The sequence below is a fragment of the Aptenodytes patagonicus genome, chromosome 1 (assembly GCF_965638725.1).
Source record: "Aptenodytes patagonicus chromosome 1, bAptPat1.pri.cur, whole genome shotgun sequence".
Classification (NCBI taxonomy): Eukaryota; Metazoa; Chordata; class Aves; order Sphenisciformes; family Spheniscidae; genus Aptenodytes; species Aptenodytes patagonicus.
Genome location: NC_134949.1, coordinates 103,273,521 through 103,292,313, shown reverse-complemented (window position 1 = coordinate 103,292,313; position 18,793 = coordinate 103,273,521). Strand labels below are relative to the sequence as shown.

Below are 18,793 nucleotides of genomic sequence, written 5' to 3'. Positions count from 1 at the left end.
TGGTGGAGCACAGCACAGTAATTATCACTCCTGTTCTATAGCAAGTGGTAGGAAATGCAGGTGGGAGCCTTGGCCTTGCATCCCAGGGTGCTACGGGCTACGCTGACACAATGATGGACAGGACTGGCTATAAGGTATCACAGAGCCACAGCTGCAGCCGCTTCTAGCTGGGGCTTCTGCCAATAATTAAAATCTACCACAACCAGACAAGGAGCAGCTTCATTGCCAGATAAGAGGCCAAGTGAATAAATAAACCACATAAATCCCTCCTGAAACAGAGAGCTGGAAGGTCTCCAGTGAGAATGATTTGTGAAGAAGGATGCTTCGCTGGGATGGAGAGGGGTCAGTGTAGCAAGAAGAGGTTTGTTTATTCAGGGCTTACATCTTGGGATGTGTTGCTTCTTGAGCCAGGGGCCCAGCGTGCTGCTGAGCTCCAGTCAGAACAAGCATCATGAGATTTCCTTCTAGGGATGTAAAAAATGGGCCAAGGCGAGTGTGAGCCCACCCACTTCCTGGGCAGTCTCTGCTCAGCTGCATTGATGCTTTCGTGCATCATGAGGAGAACGAGCAGGCTCAGATTGTGGGTAGCAGCCTCTCCTGATTTTTGCTGCCCAGTTCCTCAACACTGTGATTCAGGTATTTTCCCAGCCTCTTGCCTTTCAGTTTGCTCCTTTGGCGAAGTTTGTGTTTTAAACCTACCCTGCTAACATACCTCTCCCTTCCCAGTCCAAACAATGTTCCCCTTTCAATATGATCCTGATGCCACTGATGTACTCACATGGACGCAGATAAACAAATTGGTTCAGGTTATGTTAGCAGGAGGGTGCAAACTGAGATGAATCTAAATGGCAGGTGCAGAGAGATGGCTTTGAATGAAACTACAAACTACATATTAGAGAGATTTTTCCATCGGTAACTTGGGTCCAATCCTAATTAAAAGCTATTCTTGAGCTTTTTTTAGGTCATTTAAAGAGGAGTTCCTTACGAGCTGCCCATCTAACCCTATCTGCACTTAAAATGTGAGAGCCAAGATAACTGGTGCCTGTAAGAAGAGGTTGAAAATGAAAATTCAGTTACCTATTTCCTGCCATTGAACAAGACAAAAGGAGTGGCAGATTTGCCCAGGTGAACCTAAACTTGTCAGTTCTGTCCTATTCTCGGCTAAGACCCACACCCAGGGACCCATTCCAGGTTTCTTTAGATTATCTTCCTTGAACAATAGATGAACCTAGGGGTAGAAAAGGATAGTTTGGTGGATTGTCCTCTTTGGACACTTGCCTTCAGAACAGGTACTAAAGATACTTCTAACTGAAGGAAAGATTTTATTACTTCAATTCATGCAGACACATTACTATTATGTTTTGCATCGTTACTGAGTATTATTGTGGCCTTTAAAAAGGTAGGACTGGTCTGACACGCAGGTGTGTTTGGCTGGTAATGAGATGTATTCATGATGCATTCTCCAGAGCGTAAATTCATGTCCTCTCCAGATAGACAGGAACTGTACCTTAAATGATGTACCGTGTGAATATTCAGCGGCCTTTTGCCTCCAGCTGGCCTCAGCAGTCGAATAGAATACGGGCAAGGAGAAGGGATTAGCTCTTGCCTATGGAAATGGTCACCCCAAATTGGTGGGGCAGTATGGGAGGAGCTAGTACTGTCATCACTTCTCCCTTGCTTGATCTGCAAGCTGGAGATGACACCTCCAGTTCATCAAACCCCATCTCTGCAGGGGAGTCTTTTCAGGAGAGAGGCTACAGCACCTCACTGCAGGGGTAGGAGACATTGACCCCCCTCCAGCCCATGGGGAGCCCTGCAAGGAGGCATGTTCCCTGTTACAGCTTAATGTGTCATTCCCGAAATTCTGCTTTCTGTGTCAGAAACGGGTACTTGAGAAGTTTGAGAACGGCTCTTTTCAGCCAAGCTGATTGTGAATGAGTTCACTTAGGCAGAAAAACAGGCACCTCTCTCAGATCAAGGCTGTACTGCTCCCCACACAAGCTGAGAGAGTTACCCCACTGTACGTGGTATAAGCTTTCCCATGCAGACAAGGCCTATGACCGCTGGCTCCTCAAATCCTGCAGCTACCTTACTGAAAAATGAGAAGGGTAGGTGTCACGTCTGGGGAGGCTTTGCACAGAGAGCATGTCATTTGCCTTTGGAGGGCTGAGCCAGGCAGGGAAGAGGGGGTCTGCAAGAGGCTCCGTTCCCTCCTGAAATCCAGTGCCTTGGTGAGGATTGACGCTTTAATTTCAAAGGAAACCACACGACTGCTTCACAGAGTTTCTTGCTGGCCTCCAGGCAGAGCGTGACGATGGTTTATTTTGACTTAAGTAGTTTCCTCCCCACAGATGCGTCCCCCATCCCTTCCTTAGCTGAGCAGGTCCTACAGGTGCAGAGCTTTGCCTCTGCCATGCAGTGAGGAAAACCCGCTCCCCAGCCACCCGTGAGGCTGCTGCTGTTTGAAGTGAGGCTTCTGGAGATATCTGACACAGTATTTGTGGGGCTTTTGTGGGTGCTTAACGGAAACTTCTTCCGATTCACTCAGCTGCTGGTAACGTGCTCCCCGTGATGGCTCACAGGCGCTCCCTGGGTTCACAGCCTGCTCTCAGCTGCATCTCAGGTGGGAGGCAACAGATTGCAAGGTGAAATACCAGTGCCACAGACCAGAACAGCCTTTTCCAGCAGGCATGCAGAAATATGATTTTTCTGTCATATCAGCCCTCTGAACGGGAGGACACATAAGGATGCAATTTCCTCAGCCTCTGGCCGGAGCAGTTAAAGGGAAGTCCTCACCCCTGTGCTGCAGTCTGCTCCTGCCACCCCTCCATCCCCTCCCACTACGGCAGTGCAAGCGCTTGTTGGGCTGTGCTGTGAACTCGATTGCTGAAATGATCTGGGTTAAAAATAACCTTGTAAAGAGTTAAGGGATGTATTTTTAGCCCAGATCATTTCAGTGATCTAGTTTACAGCACAGCCCCACAAACTCACACTGGTGCAAGGGAGGGGGGAAGGGGGGAAGGAAAGGTCAAGGGAGAATGAGCAGTTGGGAACATAAGCTGTCTTTCTGCCAAAACCAGGACCTTATGAAACTGCACCCCAAAAGCACTGACCCTCTCTTGTTTTCATCCAGCATACTGACAACTGCCTTCTTGTGGTGCAGTGTTGAGAGCTGGGTGCTGAGGATCACTATTTCTGGATCCTGTTTGTGTAATCAAGACACTAGCCCTGAGCCTCAGATGGCTTATTGTGTCTGCCTCTGACATAATATATTTGTCATTATTTTTGCCGTATTTGCTTTTGCTGAGGTAGATTGTATGTGCAGCAACAAAAAACTCCATGACAGTCATGGGGGAGCTTTGCAGAGCTTGTGCGAGCGCAGGGTATGGGAAGGTGGCCAGCATGATGGACTGGTGTGAGAACAGGCTGCAGGGAATCGTTCCTACAAAGTTCTTTAGAAGCAAGGGAGGGATGTGGAGGTCAGGGACTGGCCTCAAAACCACGTCTAGATGCAGCTGTGTGAGATTGGGGGTGGAAAGTGCACAGAACCAGTACCAAAAATTGTGTAACCGTCACTGATTTCATAACCGCCGAATACTCCAGCCTTGCAAGGTGCTGTGGAGGGCTTGCATCTTGGATGAAAGGTGCTCCGTCTGGCCAAAATATCCTACCTGCAAAAGCAGACGAGTCAGAGGATTCATAGGGGAGAGAAGGAGAGTAGGGCAGTACAAATCTCTGCTATTATTCAGCTGGTATTTAAGTGCTGCTTAAGCCAAAACACTCCGCTGTATATGGCAGCTAATAAACCTTTGCTCTTTCCATCAGCCAAACCAGGTGCAGAAATCCAAACCTGAACTTCTCCTTCAGTATCTGCTTCTGACCCCCACTGGTACCCTTTCAGACTAGCATTTCCAGTAGCATATTATGGACAGTGAGAAAACTGGTGGGATACCAATCCTGTGAGATGGAGTCACGATAGTTTTCAATTGCAAGGGGGTGGGTCATGACCAAAACTGCTAGCTGAGGGCTGCTGGAGCCAGTTTTGTACCAGTCGCAGCAGGACATTCAAATCCATCCCCAAAGCCACCTCTGGCTTTCCAGTTTTCCCCAGGAGTCTTTGCAATTTTGATTTCATAAGAAACTTGTCTGCAGTGACACTCCCCACCTGTAGCTTAAATCCATGAGCTTTAAGAAAAGCTCTTTGTGGGTACCCAAACGGGATGCACAGAAAAACTCTTCAATCTCTTTACCTCTTTTCTGTGGGCCTTTAATATGCGCCTTCTCTCACCTGGTGCCCACGGTGGGTCCACGGGCTCTAGCAGGAAAACTGGCAAATGTCATTGATTCAGGTAATGACATTGCTGTCCTGAGGGGCCCCCTCTGTGAGACATTATTACTGCCACATCAGGCAGCCTTACTAGCCTTTGCATTTTCTGGCACATTAAATCACCAGTGAAGTTGGGATTGTTCTTCTCCAGTGCTGCCAAAGGGACCAGGTTCAGTTTTAAAAGCAGATGAAGAAAGATGGGGTTGAAAACCATTTTCAAATTTACTCAATTTTATAAATGTATTTGGAAGAGGAAAATGAAACCCCTTACAGAGAACTTGCTAGTTGCACTTCCTCTTCTGCAGACAGTGCCATGCTTACATCGATGGTATAATTCAATTCCTGTTTTGCTGCTCTGTCTGACATTTTTCAGAATATGCAATGCTTAGACACTTATTTTTACTGAACAGTAAAAGACCTCAGAGTAGCAGTCACCAAATTACTGGTGCAGTAAGTCTTTCACCTTAGCTTGCTGGTTTTAGCCCATGCAGGCTGACGACGCTCCTCTTCTGAAAAGGAAAAGAGTCAGCAGTTGGCTGCAAAGAGCACAAAATTAACATCTGAGTAATTTCACCTTTTTTGCCAAAAAAGAGCAGAGCTGCTTCTCTTCATCATTCATAAAAGTGGTGGGCTATGTCACTGAGACAGGAAAAATGACCAGGAATGGGAGAGGTTGTGTTAATATCATGGGGCAGGAGAGAGCCAACACTGAGCTCTTGGGTGAGAGGAGCAGATGAGTGTCTTAGTCATGGAAGAGGCTGAGGGCTGGTACATACTCTGGGGTGAGAGTGAGAAAGTGAGGCTTCCCACCTTCCTCCCAGTGGGAAGGAGACTGCCAGTCCAGCCCCTGGAAGTCAGGGGGATGGTGTTCTCCTTGCAGCGCAAGGAAGGGAACTTTTTGCATCCAAGTGCCCCAGTACGGTGTTTTCCCTTGACTAGAAGACATAGAGCCTGGCACACCAGCTGGGGAAAAAAAAAATAAGCTGTAGAAAAAGCTGGATACAGGATGGCAGTGTAATTGCCAGAAAGGATCTGAAAAAGGACTTTTCCTGTTGCAAAATGCGTAGCGTAATCGGAGAGTCTGCAGCTGGCAGTTTCGGGAGGACACAGCCCGTGGGCTACTTGTGCTAATCTTAGAATGGCATGTTCACTGCTTCCTGGGCCCCGGCCGGCGAGCTTCACGCCGGCGAGAGCCGCGTTGCAATCAATGCCTGCTACCAGCAAAACAAGAAACGTGTGGAATCATTCCAGCCTCACAGCTTTGATCAAATCCAAAGAAAGGGAGCTCTGTTTTCAGACTGCAACTCAAAAAAAATTAAAAAAAAAAAAGGAAAGAAAAAACACAAGCACCCCAAAACAAGAGGTCAAAGAGGCCAAGAGGAAGTGCAGTGTCTTTTCTGGGTAAAGGCAAAGGACTGTGAAAGAAGCTTTTGGAGAAAAAGGGATTATGAGGGAGGCAACCCTTCCACCACAGACACTGAGCACCTGCAGCTCCTCAGCCTCAACTGAATCCTCAGTTCAGGTGTCCGTTCCGCTATCCCTTCACGGCAGGGGGCCAGCCTGCAGCTGGGAACTGCTCTCCCTCCCCACTTAGCCCAGCCATCATTTTTTGTGTGCAGCAGGTTGCCCTGCTGATCTGCTTACCTCACTGTTTCTTTCGTTCCCCTTATTTGCCACTTCCCCCACCTGTAATTACTCTAATGAAGGCTGAAAAGATGGGGGGAAGGTGCTAGAAGTTCACTGAGAGGAGACAGCTTGATATGGCTTTTGTGGCTGGATGCAGAAAAGCTGGTCCGAAGTGTATGGGAAGTTTAACAGGGGAGATGTAGTCAGGATCCTGGAAACAGGGAATGGCAGATATCTACTGGGGCTTGTGGGCCTGGAAGAAAGAATATAGAGTTTATTGGGAGCATTTATTTACAGCTCTCTGAGAAAGGGAAAGGCCCTTTTCCACAATGCAAACAGGCCTTAGCCATGCTGCTCTCTAGCGGGTATTTCAGACTAGAGAGTGCTCCAAGCTGTGGATGATGAAGTGATCCCTAATGTAACCTCCTCGATTCGTTTTTAATCTAGAAACTAGGAGTCTAAAGAAATTCCTTCTTTAATATGATTTCAAGTTTCCACAGCTATTTCTCCAGCCCCTGTAGTGTGGTGACCCAAAGAAAATGGTCCATACGTGGGCCAGATTGGTGTTTCGAGGGCCTTTCACCTCCAGCGATGCTGAAGGAGTGGTTGTGTTAACAAGACAGCAGGTCCCTCCCAGGCACAGCAGTGTAAAGGGAGAAGGAAGGGCTCTGCTGGAGCCTTTGGAGAAACAGAAATGTATTCCTCTAGCAACGGCCTTTGGGGAAACTTTCTGACTGAGAAGCAGAAGAGTATTGAGGCAGAGGGGTGAGAAGTGTGGTGCTGGTCATGCGTTCATGGTGGTGGTACAGGGAGCGGAGGTATGAGGTTCCTTGCTGATGGTTTGTAGCCTGGTTTGTTGTTTTGAGGTCTCCACCTCTAACAAAACAAGGATTGTTGGTTAGTTGTTCTCAGTTCCTCTGGTTTGGTTTTCCCTGGCATCAGATGCTGGAGATGAAGAACAAAGGTTTCCTTTCATCAACTTTGATTTCAAGGCTTTCTACTCATATTGCTTGATCCACACATAGCAAAGAAAACAAGGTAAATGGGGGATGACACCAGGGCTGTGTGCTGTGGGAAGAGCCGCGCTATCCAGCCGCCAACAAGCCTCCTGCTTGTCAGCCTGGGGTCGACCTAGGGGAGGGGAAGCTTCTCTCACCTCTGGTATTTCCTCCCTCCCCCTGACCCGCACTGCCAAAAAAGCAGAACAGCACAGGGACATCCCCAAGCAGATGCTGGCTTGCTGCGAGGACAGGGAATGGACTGGAAAAGGAAGGGCGCTGGTGACCAGGGCAGTAAAAAAGGGATGGGAGGGCTGAGAAGGTGTATGGGAACATCCTTTATTGCCCCGCTCCACCTGCTCACTGTGAGGAAAAGATGGGAACAGACACTTGGCTTGAAATACTTAGTTTGCCTCCAGTGAAAAATACTGAGTGTAGGCTCTTCAGCTAGAGCTGAAAGGCTCTGCATGAATTACTGGTTTTCTGGGATATTTGAAAATGCTGCTAGGTCCTGTCTTCCCAAACCTCTTGCTCTCAGACTGGATGATTGATGCCAGATGTGAGAAACTCTGCTTTAAGTCCCTGCTTACTCTTGAACTTTATAACACATATGCAGGCTTCTCTCTAGCCTGCTTGCTTTTCCCAGCCTTTGCTCATAACTTGTTGTTCTGGATTTGTCAGAACAGGCCAGCAGAGACCAACTCAGAGGTGGACAAGTCAGCATCACCCTCAGTGGCTCAGCTAGCAGGGAGATTCAAAGAGCAAGCAGCCAATATCACTGGAAAAGAGGTAAGGAGCTCTGCAGCCACCAGCAGGTAGTCGAGTGGGAAATGAGGCACTCGCCTCTGCCTGTAGAAGTTAGAGCATCAGTGATCTAAGCATGAATCCACCTTGATTTTGAATCTTCGCAAAGGATTTGTCTCCTAGTGCAATGCAAGCTATGTCAGTATCTTCCATGTACTGCCGACTTGTGGACAAGTATCTTGGTAGAGCCATACCTCAGGACAGCTAGACAGTGTAACTGAGACAATGGAAAGCTTGGTAGGGTACACATATATACCTAACAGTAGCAGAGAGCAATGCATGTACTATCTGGGCTGGCTTTTGTGGGCAGAGGACAACAATGAATAATGAAATAGCTAATATTGAGCCATGGAAAAAGAAAGCAAACAACAGATTACACAGCGTAGAAGCCAGTGGCAGGTCACCGGCACCTTGTTCACAAAAGGAGAGTTTCCTCCAGGTAATTCCTTCTGTATGGGTCTGAGAGAGAAAGCTGTCTCTTTACTTGCCCTCTTACCTCTTCCCAATGACATTTCAGACTCTGTGCGTATCTCTATCACGCTGAAACTTTATTTTATTGAAAGCCCACTATGCCAAGCATTACCTCACAAGCTATCTTTCACCAGATAAGCAAAACACTAGAATACCTCTCTTAGGAAGAAAGGAAAATCAGAGTGTTTATGGATAGAAGTTGACATTTTAGGAGAGCCCCCTGTATCATTATGCACTTTTTTAGAAGCATAAATGTTTACTGGTGGCCCTCTCCAATCAGTGGGTGCCTCTTTAAAACTGAACTGCTTTCTTCTGCTGCTCAGCTGATTTCAGCATGTCCCAGGCTGGGCCTAAGGGGATCCTCTCTGTCACCCCTCCTGTCTTTGGCTGGATGCAATGGTGACCTCTGTCCTGCAGGGCTGGCATGCCACCGTCTATCAGAGGTTAGCACTCCGATAGCCAGACCCCAGGGTGGGAATAGACAATCTCTTCCCCAGCACTTCTTTTTTTCCCTCTGGTCACCAGTGCACCACTCCATCCGTGCCATTACAGTCATTTCCTCCTGTTAAGGTATGGGATTTAATTGCACTGAGTCACTCACCCTTCAGAAGGCAGCAAGTTCCCAGACCTCTCCTGTGTTATCTGCAGACCTCTGCTGCTCCCAGGCCAAGGCAGTGTGGAGGGGCCTCACAGTGGGGGGAAACTCATTTTCTCTAGAGACAGGGGAGGACAAAGTTTCCTGTCTTTTCTCTCCAAGCCATCTGTCACTTCCCCACCGGCTTTCTCAAGCTGGCTTCAGATTAATGGCTGAGTGGATGGTCTTTAACCCTTGCTTGACTCATGCCAGCAAAGGGGAACCTATCAACCAGGGAGCCTCTGATACATTCACTGTGGCACAGCGCAGCATTTCATGGTTGCAAAACGGTGGGGTTTCAATAAGACAAGATATTATTGCTTCCTAGTGTGACATAAGGATAAGGGCAGGGCTGCCCTCAGCTGCTTAGAGACGCAGCATTGCCGTGGCTGGGTGCAGCACCACCAGAAGTTAAGTGACATCAAGTCGACAGGTCCTCCAAGACAGCCAACTCTACAGAGGGCAAAGACACCGTAAACCAACTTTTCACATGCCTGCCTGTTAGAAGGTAACAAAATTATCCCAATATTATACTGTGGATATTATCCAAGATCCACAATATTATCCAACTATTTTGTCTGTTAACACATAAAAAGTGTGTTAAGCGCTTGGCAGGAGACTACAAACCTGGCATAAAAATAGAGACAGCTTGGCTTCAAGACCAGAGCAATAGTTATGAAGGAGCAACTCCATAGGTGCTGTGCTATGCATCTCTTCCTTCCTAGTGAGCACTCTCGTACTTCTGAGAGCCTGAGGACATTCAGAAGGAACCAGTGTTCCTGCCATTAAGTTGCCTTGTTCCTTCTCCCCTGGAGAATCCGTTTCTTAGTCAAATTAAAGGTTACAGATGAGGACTTGTCTCTGCGAGCTGCTGCTCTTCATTAGAAAAACGAATGGGGCTGTAGGGCATGTTGAAAAAGTCAGAATTCCCCTTTTTGCACCTAAAATATATCAGATGCAAAATAGGAAAATCACGAACCAGGTAGGCAGCTGAGACTCATTAAAAGGAAATCCTGGTAATAAGACAGGAAAGAGAACAATAACAAGCTATTCCAGCGTGAGGGGGTTTCCACCAGGATGCTTTGAAGATGAAGCTTCTGGGAAGGCTTCTCCACCCTCCACAGCTTAGAAGAGTGTCCTTTGCACAAAGCCTGAAGTGTTGTGGTTCATGCTGTGGAAAGAGATACAGACTATTTTTCCAACACTAGGATTGGGCTCAAGATGCTACAAGCACACCTAGCATGCTGGCCACATGCCCATATGCTAATATCTTGTGCTGCCTTTGGATGACTCCTTTAGGCAAGCTAAGCCCTGCCATCCAAGCAGGTCACTTACAGAGCATGCCCTTTGGTACTTGAATTTCAGTTCCTTTTTTAAAAAAACTGATTTCCCTGCTGCTGAGTTCATTGTTTTCTTCTCTTAGGTACCACCACATAAGCCAACTCGGAGGAAACCACCATGCTCCCTTCCATTGTATTCCCACAAAACTGAGACAAGTGACAATGGTGAGCAAGTGAGTATCAATTTAATAGGGGGACAAGGCCTCTCCTCTCTGCAACCTGTTCTCTCCTGAGACACGAGCTTGGAGGTAGCAGAGAGGTCAGGCTGTGTAGCAAAAGATGTCAAGCATGCAGCATCAAACCTTCCCCTGCTCACACACACATACTGACTCAGAGTCAGCTCCACGCTGTTTCCCACTCCTGTAGCATGGATACACATCCCATTTCTACTGTTTTTGTTTTTAACCTTAGAGCACTCACGAATCCACCCAGTTACCACCTTTCAAGCATTTTAAAGCACGAACTGCTGGCATTTATTAGATTTCAACAGCGCTTAGCACAGGGAGCATCCATGCTGTTTGTTGCCTTCAGATGAACTCTAGAGGTTTGAGTATAATGGCGTAATAGTTCTGCTCTTGAGATTTTTCCTTCTTCAGAAAAAGGAATAATTAATCCAGAGTGAAGAGGGTTTTTTTCAGCAATACCCACAGAATATTGTTTTGAGGTGTACTCCATATAGCACCCTTGAATGAGCAGGTCCCAGTAAGCTGCCTGCTACTCACTAAAGTTTATGCTCAGGCCTTTTCCAGTCACTTCTGTCCGTCTGTATTTCAGGATATGAGGTCTACCCACCAAATCTCACATTGTCACCTGCTCTTAACAAGGGGGTGGTTCTTTGTCCTTCTTTTCTGACAGCTACAGGCTCTTGCTGCCTCCATGCCAAAGAAGCACAAGCTTTAAAATCTTAGATTCCTTCCTTTTCCTTTGGACCTGAAAACAGCAATATGTGCCTTCTCAAAGCAATGCTCTCCCTTTCTCATCCTGTTTTTAGCCTTTCATAGCTCTACCTTTCCAGCCACTTAGGCCTTTGCTGCCTATACTAATCGGATACCCTTTAACTCTGTTAGTCAGGTGGTGGCAGAAAGTCTGTCCCGTCACAAAAAGTTCACAACCTTTACCAACATTAAGGCTTGTACCCTTTAAGAGGTAGAATTTTAATCTGTCTGGTCCTGAAATAATACCAGGGGAAACTGTGTCATGATACCTTAGTGAAGGCCATGTAGCAGCAGAGCCATTACACATCACCTAACTCAGATACTTCAGCCAGAAAGCAGACAATCACCTTTTCTCCCAGAGGAAGGATACATGTATGTAGAACCCTAGGATGGCTAGGTAACAAAAGGGGAATATGGTCAGGAAAGAAGAAAGCAAATGTTTGTGTGAAGAAGCTGTATGACACTTCATTTGCTCCCCTACTAACACTTTCTGCTTATCTATTCCAAGTTTTCTACCTTCATTGTATTTCCTCTTTTTCACCTACTTTACTGTGACTTTTTCATGTTTCATTTTGTTTTGCAGAAGCGGTCTCCAAATGCTTGCCCCATTCCCAAGGTCAAGGTGAAAAGCTCCCCCATGATTGAAAAGCTGCAGGTAGGTCCTGGAAGAGCCCACATGGCTGCCCCAGCAAATTAAAAACTGATTGACATTTGTCATAGCTACTTCCCTTGTGGAGCAGCCGCAGGGGAAGGGGATCCAGCATCCAAGGGTGACAGCAGGGTAGTGGCCTCACCGACGAGGGTCCAGTCCCACAACAGGCAAACAAGGAAGACAGAGCAGGTCTGGTAATGGTAACCAGCATCAGAAACAGTCCAGCGATCCTCGGGCATGTCCGTAGGCAGGTCAGTGCATGGGTCAGGATCATTTGGATCTGCGGGATACATGGCTGGGCATGGGCATGGCAGCAGGACAACTCAGGTAGGGAGCAGGGGCAGTAGTCTCAGTTTAAATGCAGCTCACAAGAGAAAGTGAGGGAAACCCTGGCTGAGACTTCTTCCAGCTCTTCCTTCGCAGCAGTCTAAATCAAACTGAGTCACCTGCACCCTACTGGGGAGCTGGCCTTGAGCGCAGGCAGTTACAATCCTGGCAGTGGGGAGTGCACTCCAGGCTCTGGCACTCCCCTGTGCGTGCCTAGAAGCTCTGCACTTCCCTCACCTTGATTCCCCCAGTTACGCACAAACACACCCAGTGGTTCTTGCCCTTTTTGTATCTCTCCGCGGCACCTGATTAATGCCGCCGAGGGCAGCTCAGCACTCCATAGCCCGTAGACATAGTGCCCTGCACTGCCAGCTGCCTCTCCTGGCAGCATGTGCGGCTCCAGAGCTCAATGCCTCCTGGCTGCCCTGACACAACGTAAGCCTATTCATAGCACTGTCCCTCTTAATGCACCCAAGGACGTTTGCCTACGAGAGTTTCCTAGTGACAGGCCATCAGGAAGTGTTTTGCCACAGTTAATCACAAGCTTGCTTCTTTCCATGGTCTTCTCATTCCTCATGACTGCACAGATCATTCAGAAGACCTGCAGACCAGGCTTGAAAATCCGAGGTCTGCTTGGGTACGTACAGGGATGGTTTAAATCTCGAAGTGATTGCTGGCTGCTTGTTCAGACTTTCTCCCGGCTCAGCCACTGTAGACTGTGCTGGCTTGGCTGGGTCACTGGAAAATCCCAAAAGGCCTCAGGATGACAAAAGGACACGTCCTGAGATCCAGCTGCTGGGGAAGGGCAAATGTCCAGTCATAACTTCTCTGCCCGGACTTGTTTGTTGACAGTGTCACCAGGAGAGACCCATAACCAGAAGGTATGTGGGTTGTGACAGCTGAGAGATGTGGCAGCTCCCGTGGCAAGAGCAAGGGTTCCTCCGTGTGGTTACCGCAAGTAGTACACGCCGGTGTCATGCACGCCTGTGACGGGGATTTTTCTTTGCAGGCCAATCTGGCTTTTGCTCCAGCTGCTCTGCTGCCGGGAGCATCTCCCAAAAGCCCTGGACTGAAAGCCCTGGTTTCTCCGTTCAGCACCCCTCCCTCAACGCCCAGCAGCCCAGGGATTCAGTCCCAGCCCAGTGAAGTGAATGAGACGCCGGTCAGCTTTGATCAACCGCCAGAAGGCACTCAGCTGCAATTCTATAATAAGGTAGGGTATGTGCTAGGATTTCTCCATCACAGCAGGATAAGGCTTGCTTATTACTTGGGGATGAAGAGGAAGAGGAGGCCATAGCCCTCAGTCCTGCCATAACAGTGTACATTTGTAGCCAAGGGAGGAGATCTATGCACTGGGTTCGAAACAGCCTTTCAGTGTAGCTCTGTGGAGTCTCGTCTCTGCCCCCCTGCACATGGAGCTTCATGGTCAAGCAGCTCCAGCAGCCTTCCTGGCCAAATGGGTAAAGGGAAGGGGTGAAATGGCAGGACGCAGTCACTTCAGCTCAGCAGTAACAGGGTGGCTGGTACCTGGGCAGGGAGCACTGTGAGGAGGTGGTGCCATGTGCCAGCAAACGTCAAAGGCGGCTGAGGTGCAGTTTAGGGAGCCACGTAGAGCACGACAGTTTGCCAGGTGTCCCACAGAGTGCACAGCGCTTAAATGGGAAGCTGTAACCTGCATTCACCATCATCAACTGGAATGCAGACTCCTTCCTCAACCACCAAACTGCCAAGAGTAGAAAAGGCTGACATCCAGAGTCAGCAGCACCTGCATAATGAATGCAGCGTCCTTGGGTTTAGAGTCTAACTTGGACAAGGAGCCACAGTTTAAACTGGGACAATGATCTCCAGCACGAGCTTTACAGAAGGAAAGGAGGCATATATTAGGGAGCTGCTTGTCCTCTAAAGTAGTCTCACAGGGATAGGAGCCCTCGTCTTCCTACCTCTCAGTAGCAGAGCAGGAAAAGTGAAGCCACCAGCATAGCAATCAAGTTTCCCATGGTATTTTCCTCTGTTGTGCTTTCCTGCTTTGCAGTATTGCTCTCTTCGTCTGTTTCAATGTCTGCTTTTCCTGCCTCCAAGGTGCGGACGCGGGGATCGATAAAGCGCAGGCCTCCCTCCAGGAGGTTCCGAAGATCTCTGTCTGAGTATGGAGACGGGGAAGATTTAGGGGTCAACACCTCCTCTCCAGAAAATGGTGCCAAGGAAGATGAGGATGAGGTGTTTGGGCCCAAAGGCAAGACAGAGGAGGAAGAAACAGGGAGCAAAGAGCAAAAGAAACAGACAGGGTCTGATGAGAAGCCCCCATCAAGGAGAGGATCCAGCAGATCAGAAGATGAAGAAAAAGGGGAAAAACAGGCAGAGGAAATGACTCCTTGCAAGAGTAACGCAGGGGATACAAAGGAGGAGGAAGTGTGTCGTGGTGCCACAGGGGAGGAGAACTCTCCCCCGCTTCCCTCTGGAAACAAGGAGGAGAAGGTGTGCGAGGGTCCGCAGGGAGAAGAGCAGCAAGGCAGTGCCTGTGAACAGGAAAAGGGGGACAAGCAGAAGGAAGAAGCTGAAGCTGAAGCAAAGGAGACCAGTGAGAGCACAGACGCACGGAGAACGTCAGACACTGAAGAAACACCACTGGCACCTGAACCGCTGCAGGACGCAATGGGCTTAGAGACTGCCAGCGAGCCTTCAACGTCAGCCACGCAGGACCAGGGCACAGCGTAACTGTGACACACAGGTAAGATAGGTCAGCATGACGATGGCTCCTAAAATACCAGAGGGTTTTGCTTATTAATGAAAATGGCAACTATGACAGAACACACCAACATTTTTGCTGCTCCCCACATCTCAAAAGTATCAAATCTCAGGCCTGCAGAGGCTGCAAGGCAGGGTATTTAAAACAACCAGCCCTCCTGGGTGGTGGTAGAGAGAGAGAGGATGGAGAAGAAGCAAAGCCAATTCTGTATTCAGTAAAATGGAGAGGCTCTGCCCACCAGGCACGCTGCTCAATTGCTGTTTTGGAAGCAATTTGAAAGTACTTGCAGGAACAAGCACTTTTCCCCAGCAGTAACCACATATATACTATCTCAATATGCTTCCTTACATACACATACTTATATGTATATGTGCGCACATGTATATATACATGCATACATATATATTCTCTCTCTCTCTGTGTTTAGCTTGTTAGCTTTGCCAGCAAAAATAGTGTTTGCACACATACCAGTTTCATGATCAGCCCTCGAAGCACGCAAACACGGGCCTCTGCCACTTGAAGTAAAAGAGGATTTCCACTGGCTAAAGTGGGGCTTGTTCCATGTAGCTTCTTACATATTCTCTAACCACAGATAACGTAGCCACAGATGCCTGAGGAAATATCTCATTCCACCCCAACCACCTGTCCCCTCTTCAAATGCCTCCTTGCTTTGGCAAGGAGCAACTGAAGGAAGCAGGCTGGTGCTCAGGCTGCAGGTTGCCTTTGCCTCCTAGCATGGAAACTACCAAAGTACCCCCAGGTCATAGACTCCCCAGCACTGTATTTACTTAGACCCATGATCACTTTTCATAATTTCCTTACTTTTCCTCTCTCAAAAGGACGTACCCAATCAGGGCACAGGAGACTTAACATGTGAATAGGAGCCATCTAACCCAATCAAGGTGGAAGCTACTGGAAAACCTTCCATGGCAGGAGAGGAGCAGAATACGGATATCCCCCAAGGTCTAGACTCATCCCGGAGCTGAGTGGCTGCTCGCTGGCTCTCTGCTTTGTACCATCATATTTTGGGACAGTCGGAACAAGAGACTGGCTTGCAATCGCTTCGGAGTTCAAAACTGAGGTGTTGGCTGATGTTCCTCGGTGATTTTCAGGGACTGAGAGACCTGATACGTGCTGTCCTGGAGCCAGCAGCCACCACCACTCCTGGTCCCTCTACTCCTTCATCCTGCTCCAAAATGTCTTTTTCTTCTCTCCTGCATTGGTCTTAGATGAAGTTCATCAGTTATATACATACATGTATGGTGCCTTTTTGGTAGCTTCTTTTGAAATAATTTGGGGTTTCAAATTTCAGTAACTAATGTTTTAACAGTAGGAAAAAGTATGTTTTCTCCATATATACTGGATGGCAGACAATGTGAACCCTGAACACAGGGAAAACTCATAGGACATCGTTCATAAAGCATAAAATCCCTTTGAAGTGGGGGTCGAGCTGGCTGATCTGTGAAACAGCCGGCTGTGGTAGGCAATTTTTCTGTGTGCTTCAACTCTGGGGTTTTTTTTAGTGCTGGTGGAAAGTAACAACCAACAGATTTGATGCACAGAAAAAGATGTGCTGCAAAAGCACCAAGTTTTCTTATCTGGCTCTGGGCTCCAGTCCAGGTTTAGAAAGGCCACCTGTCCGTCAGTCTTTCTCACTTCCAGACCCTATCCAATCTTTTGATTCTCTTTTGAAACTTTCAGTGTGTGGCCACCAAGTGCCAGTCATGATAGAAAGCAACCTGGCTTACTGGAAACAGCTGATTAATTTTATGTAGGTCAAAGAAGAGGTCTTAGATGGCCGAGTTTCCAGTCATATGGCCTGACTGAATATGAGTAGGTGATGGTCAGATAGCCAGTCCCTCCTAAGTACTTAGGCATTGTACTAGATTTGCATTCACTCTTGGGGTACTAGTTAAGTCATGGGTCTAGCAGTTGCTAAGCCAAAAAAGCTTTTACATCTGGAGAGTAAATGTTGCCCATAATAAATAAGTTATTCATGGAAAGACAGATAACAGACCCTCACCTGACCAGTTTCCTGACAGTAGTGCTTGAAGCTGTATCTGCAATACTGAATAAAAAGCTGCTCTGGCTCAAGGCCATAGAGCTTACATCCACAGCGTGACGTGGAGCTGTGGACAAGTCTGGGCTCACTGGAGACAGCGAGCCAGACTTGCCAAAAGCTGAGCCAAGCAGTCAGCTAGCTGTTAGGCGGTGTGAATGGTCAGGGGCCAGTGCTTGAACCTGCCGCCAGCCACCTAGAACCCAGCAACACAGGCGCAGCTAGAGAGATCAAGGGCAGAACCACACAGCTCCTCTTCATCCATCACAAAGCTCCTCCTAGCAAACGTTAAGCTGAGCAGAGTCGGAGGCTTGGGTTGTCACTGTCTCTCTGGACAGGCACAAGCATTTTACACAACACAGCCCACATCCATCCTTGAGGGGGCTCTGCAACACAGCAGTGTTACAAACCCGATGGTTTTGAGGGATATCGCCTTTCTGTTCACCAGCTCTAAAACTGCGAGGAAAGAAGTGGCTCTGTGCCCTGCCATTCTTTTTCCCAGATGAGAGCACTGAGGCGTCATTTGCTGAGAGCCAGCAGCGTTGACCCTCCTGCGTAGCACGGGCCTGTTGGCAAACACGACCCCCACATCCTTTTGAGCCATGTTGTGGAGCATTGCTGCCTTTGAATCCATTTAAATCTGTTAGAGCTTGTATTCCAGGGCAGGCTGCAATCATTCGCTGTACCCTGTTTCTTCTCTCAGCAGAGTATCCCATCTGGATGTGAATGATTGTGCCTTACTGTATATATAGATATATGTGTGCCTGTTTAGAGAATGAGTATGTGTGTCCCGAGCAAGGGAATGGAAATCCGAGGGAGAAACAGAAGAAATAAATGGTGGAATAAAACCAAAGCAAACCAAAATCCGTGTGTTTCCTCCTGGGGAGATGAAGGAGCCTGAGGAAGGATGGAGAGAGCTGGTAGCAGCAGGCAAAACAGGGGTAGGATTTCCACTGCCATTGGATCAGTTTAACATTAAATTTTAATTTAATTTGTGGCATTGTTTACTTTTGGGGAACAGCAATAACCAATGTGCTTAATCCACAAAGGAAGGTGTTCTTTGGGGCAAGCAGTGACACTGGAGACTGCCCCAGTCCCTGCCCCAGCCCTGCAGGTATCAGGTATCTAGGAACAGAAGAAAGCAAAGCCATCTAGCCTAGTGCCATTTCTCCAACAGCATCCTTGTTCAGGGGAAGCATAAAAAAACAAGGCGACACAGTGACCCTTCCTGTGAGATTTCCCAGCTTCTGGCAATCACCAGTTTAGAGACTTTCTGTGCCAGAAGTTGCATCACCATCTTCATCCTTGATGGCTTTACAAGTTGCAGGAAAAAAGATGCCTGTTTCTCAGCTGAAGGCCTCTACGCATCCCTCTTGGGGTGATGCTTGCTCAGGCGGCGCGCAAACCTTGCCTCGTCTGCAGGCCAAGTGAGAGCAATTTTAGAAAAGACTCTTTGGCCAGTATTAGCATTGTGACACTGCAAAAGCAGAGGATACATGTGGGCGTGTATCCCTGCCCCATCCATACTACCAGGAAACATTGGCTCGGGCAGCGTGGTCTTGTATCCACGAGGTGTAGAGAGTCAAAAAGTTTTGACTGAAATGTAGACCACAGCTTGGCTTGGTATATAGGGTGGGGGTGCCTATTCATACGTATCTGTCAAATTCCTGAGGCAGGAGTGTATAACATCTGGTGTAAGGACACTGACGGTCGAACAGGAAAATGCCCTCAGCAAGAAAAATCTGATATAATTTATGCAGTTCCTCAGGTGTGGATGGTGCCTGAAAGACTAAAAAAAAAGTAAAAAACCTTACAGGCCAGAAGACCCTTAAACTGGGGGGGAAGGAGGAAAAACAGAGCAAGATTAAAGATAA

At 48.0% G+C, this 18,793-nt stretch overlaps 1 protein-coding gene across 1 annotated transcript in view; it reads left to right on the top strand.

Moving 5' to 3' along the window:
- The window catches only part of RCSD1 (RCSD domain containing 1), a 37,216-nt gene extending 19,433 nt beyond the window's left edge, over nucleotides 1-17,783 (top strand). Inside the window, exons 2-7 of the mRNA XM_076351232.1 lie at nucleotides 7,633-7,740; nucleotides 10,284-10,373; nucleotides 11,719-11,790; nucleotides 13,124-13,327; nucleotides 14,194-14,842; nucleotides 15,700-17,783. Of these exons, the coding sequence (XP_076207347.1) occupies nucleotides 7,633-7,740; nucleotides 10,284-10,373; nucleotides 11,719-11,790; nucleotides 13,124-13,327; nucleotides 14,194-14,829 (1,110 nt within the window). The 3' untranslated portion in view covers nucleotides 14,830-14,842; nucleotides 15,700-17,783. The remainder of the gene's footprint in view (nucleotides 1-7,632; nucleotides 7,741-10,283; nucleotides 10,374-11,718; nucleotides 11,791-13,123; nucleotides 13,328-14,193; nucleotides 14,843-15,699) is intronic.
- Nucleotides 17,784-18,793: the final 1,010 nt, after the last annotated feature.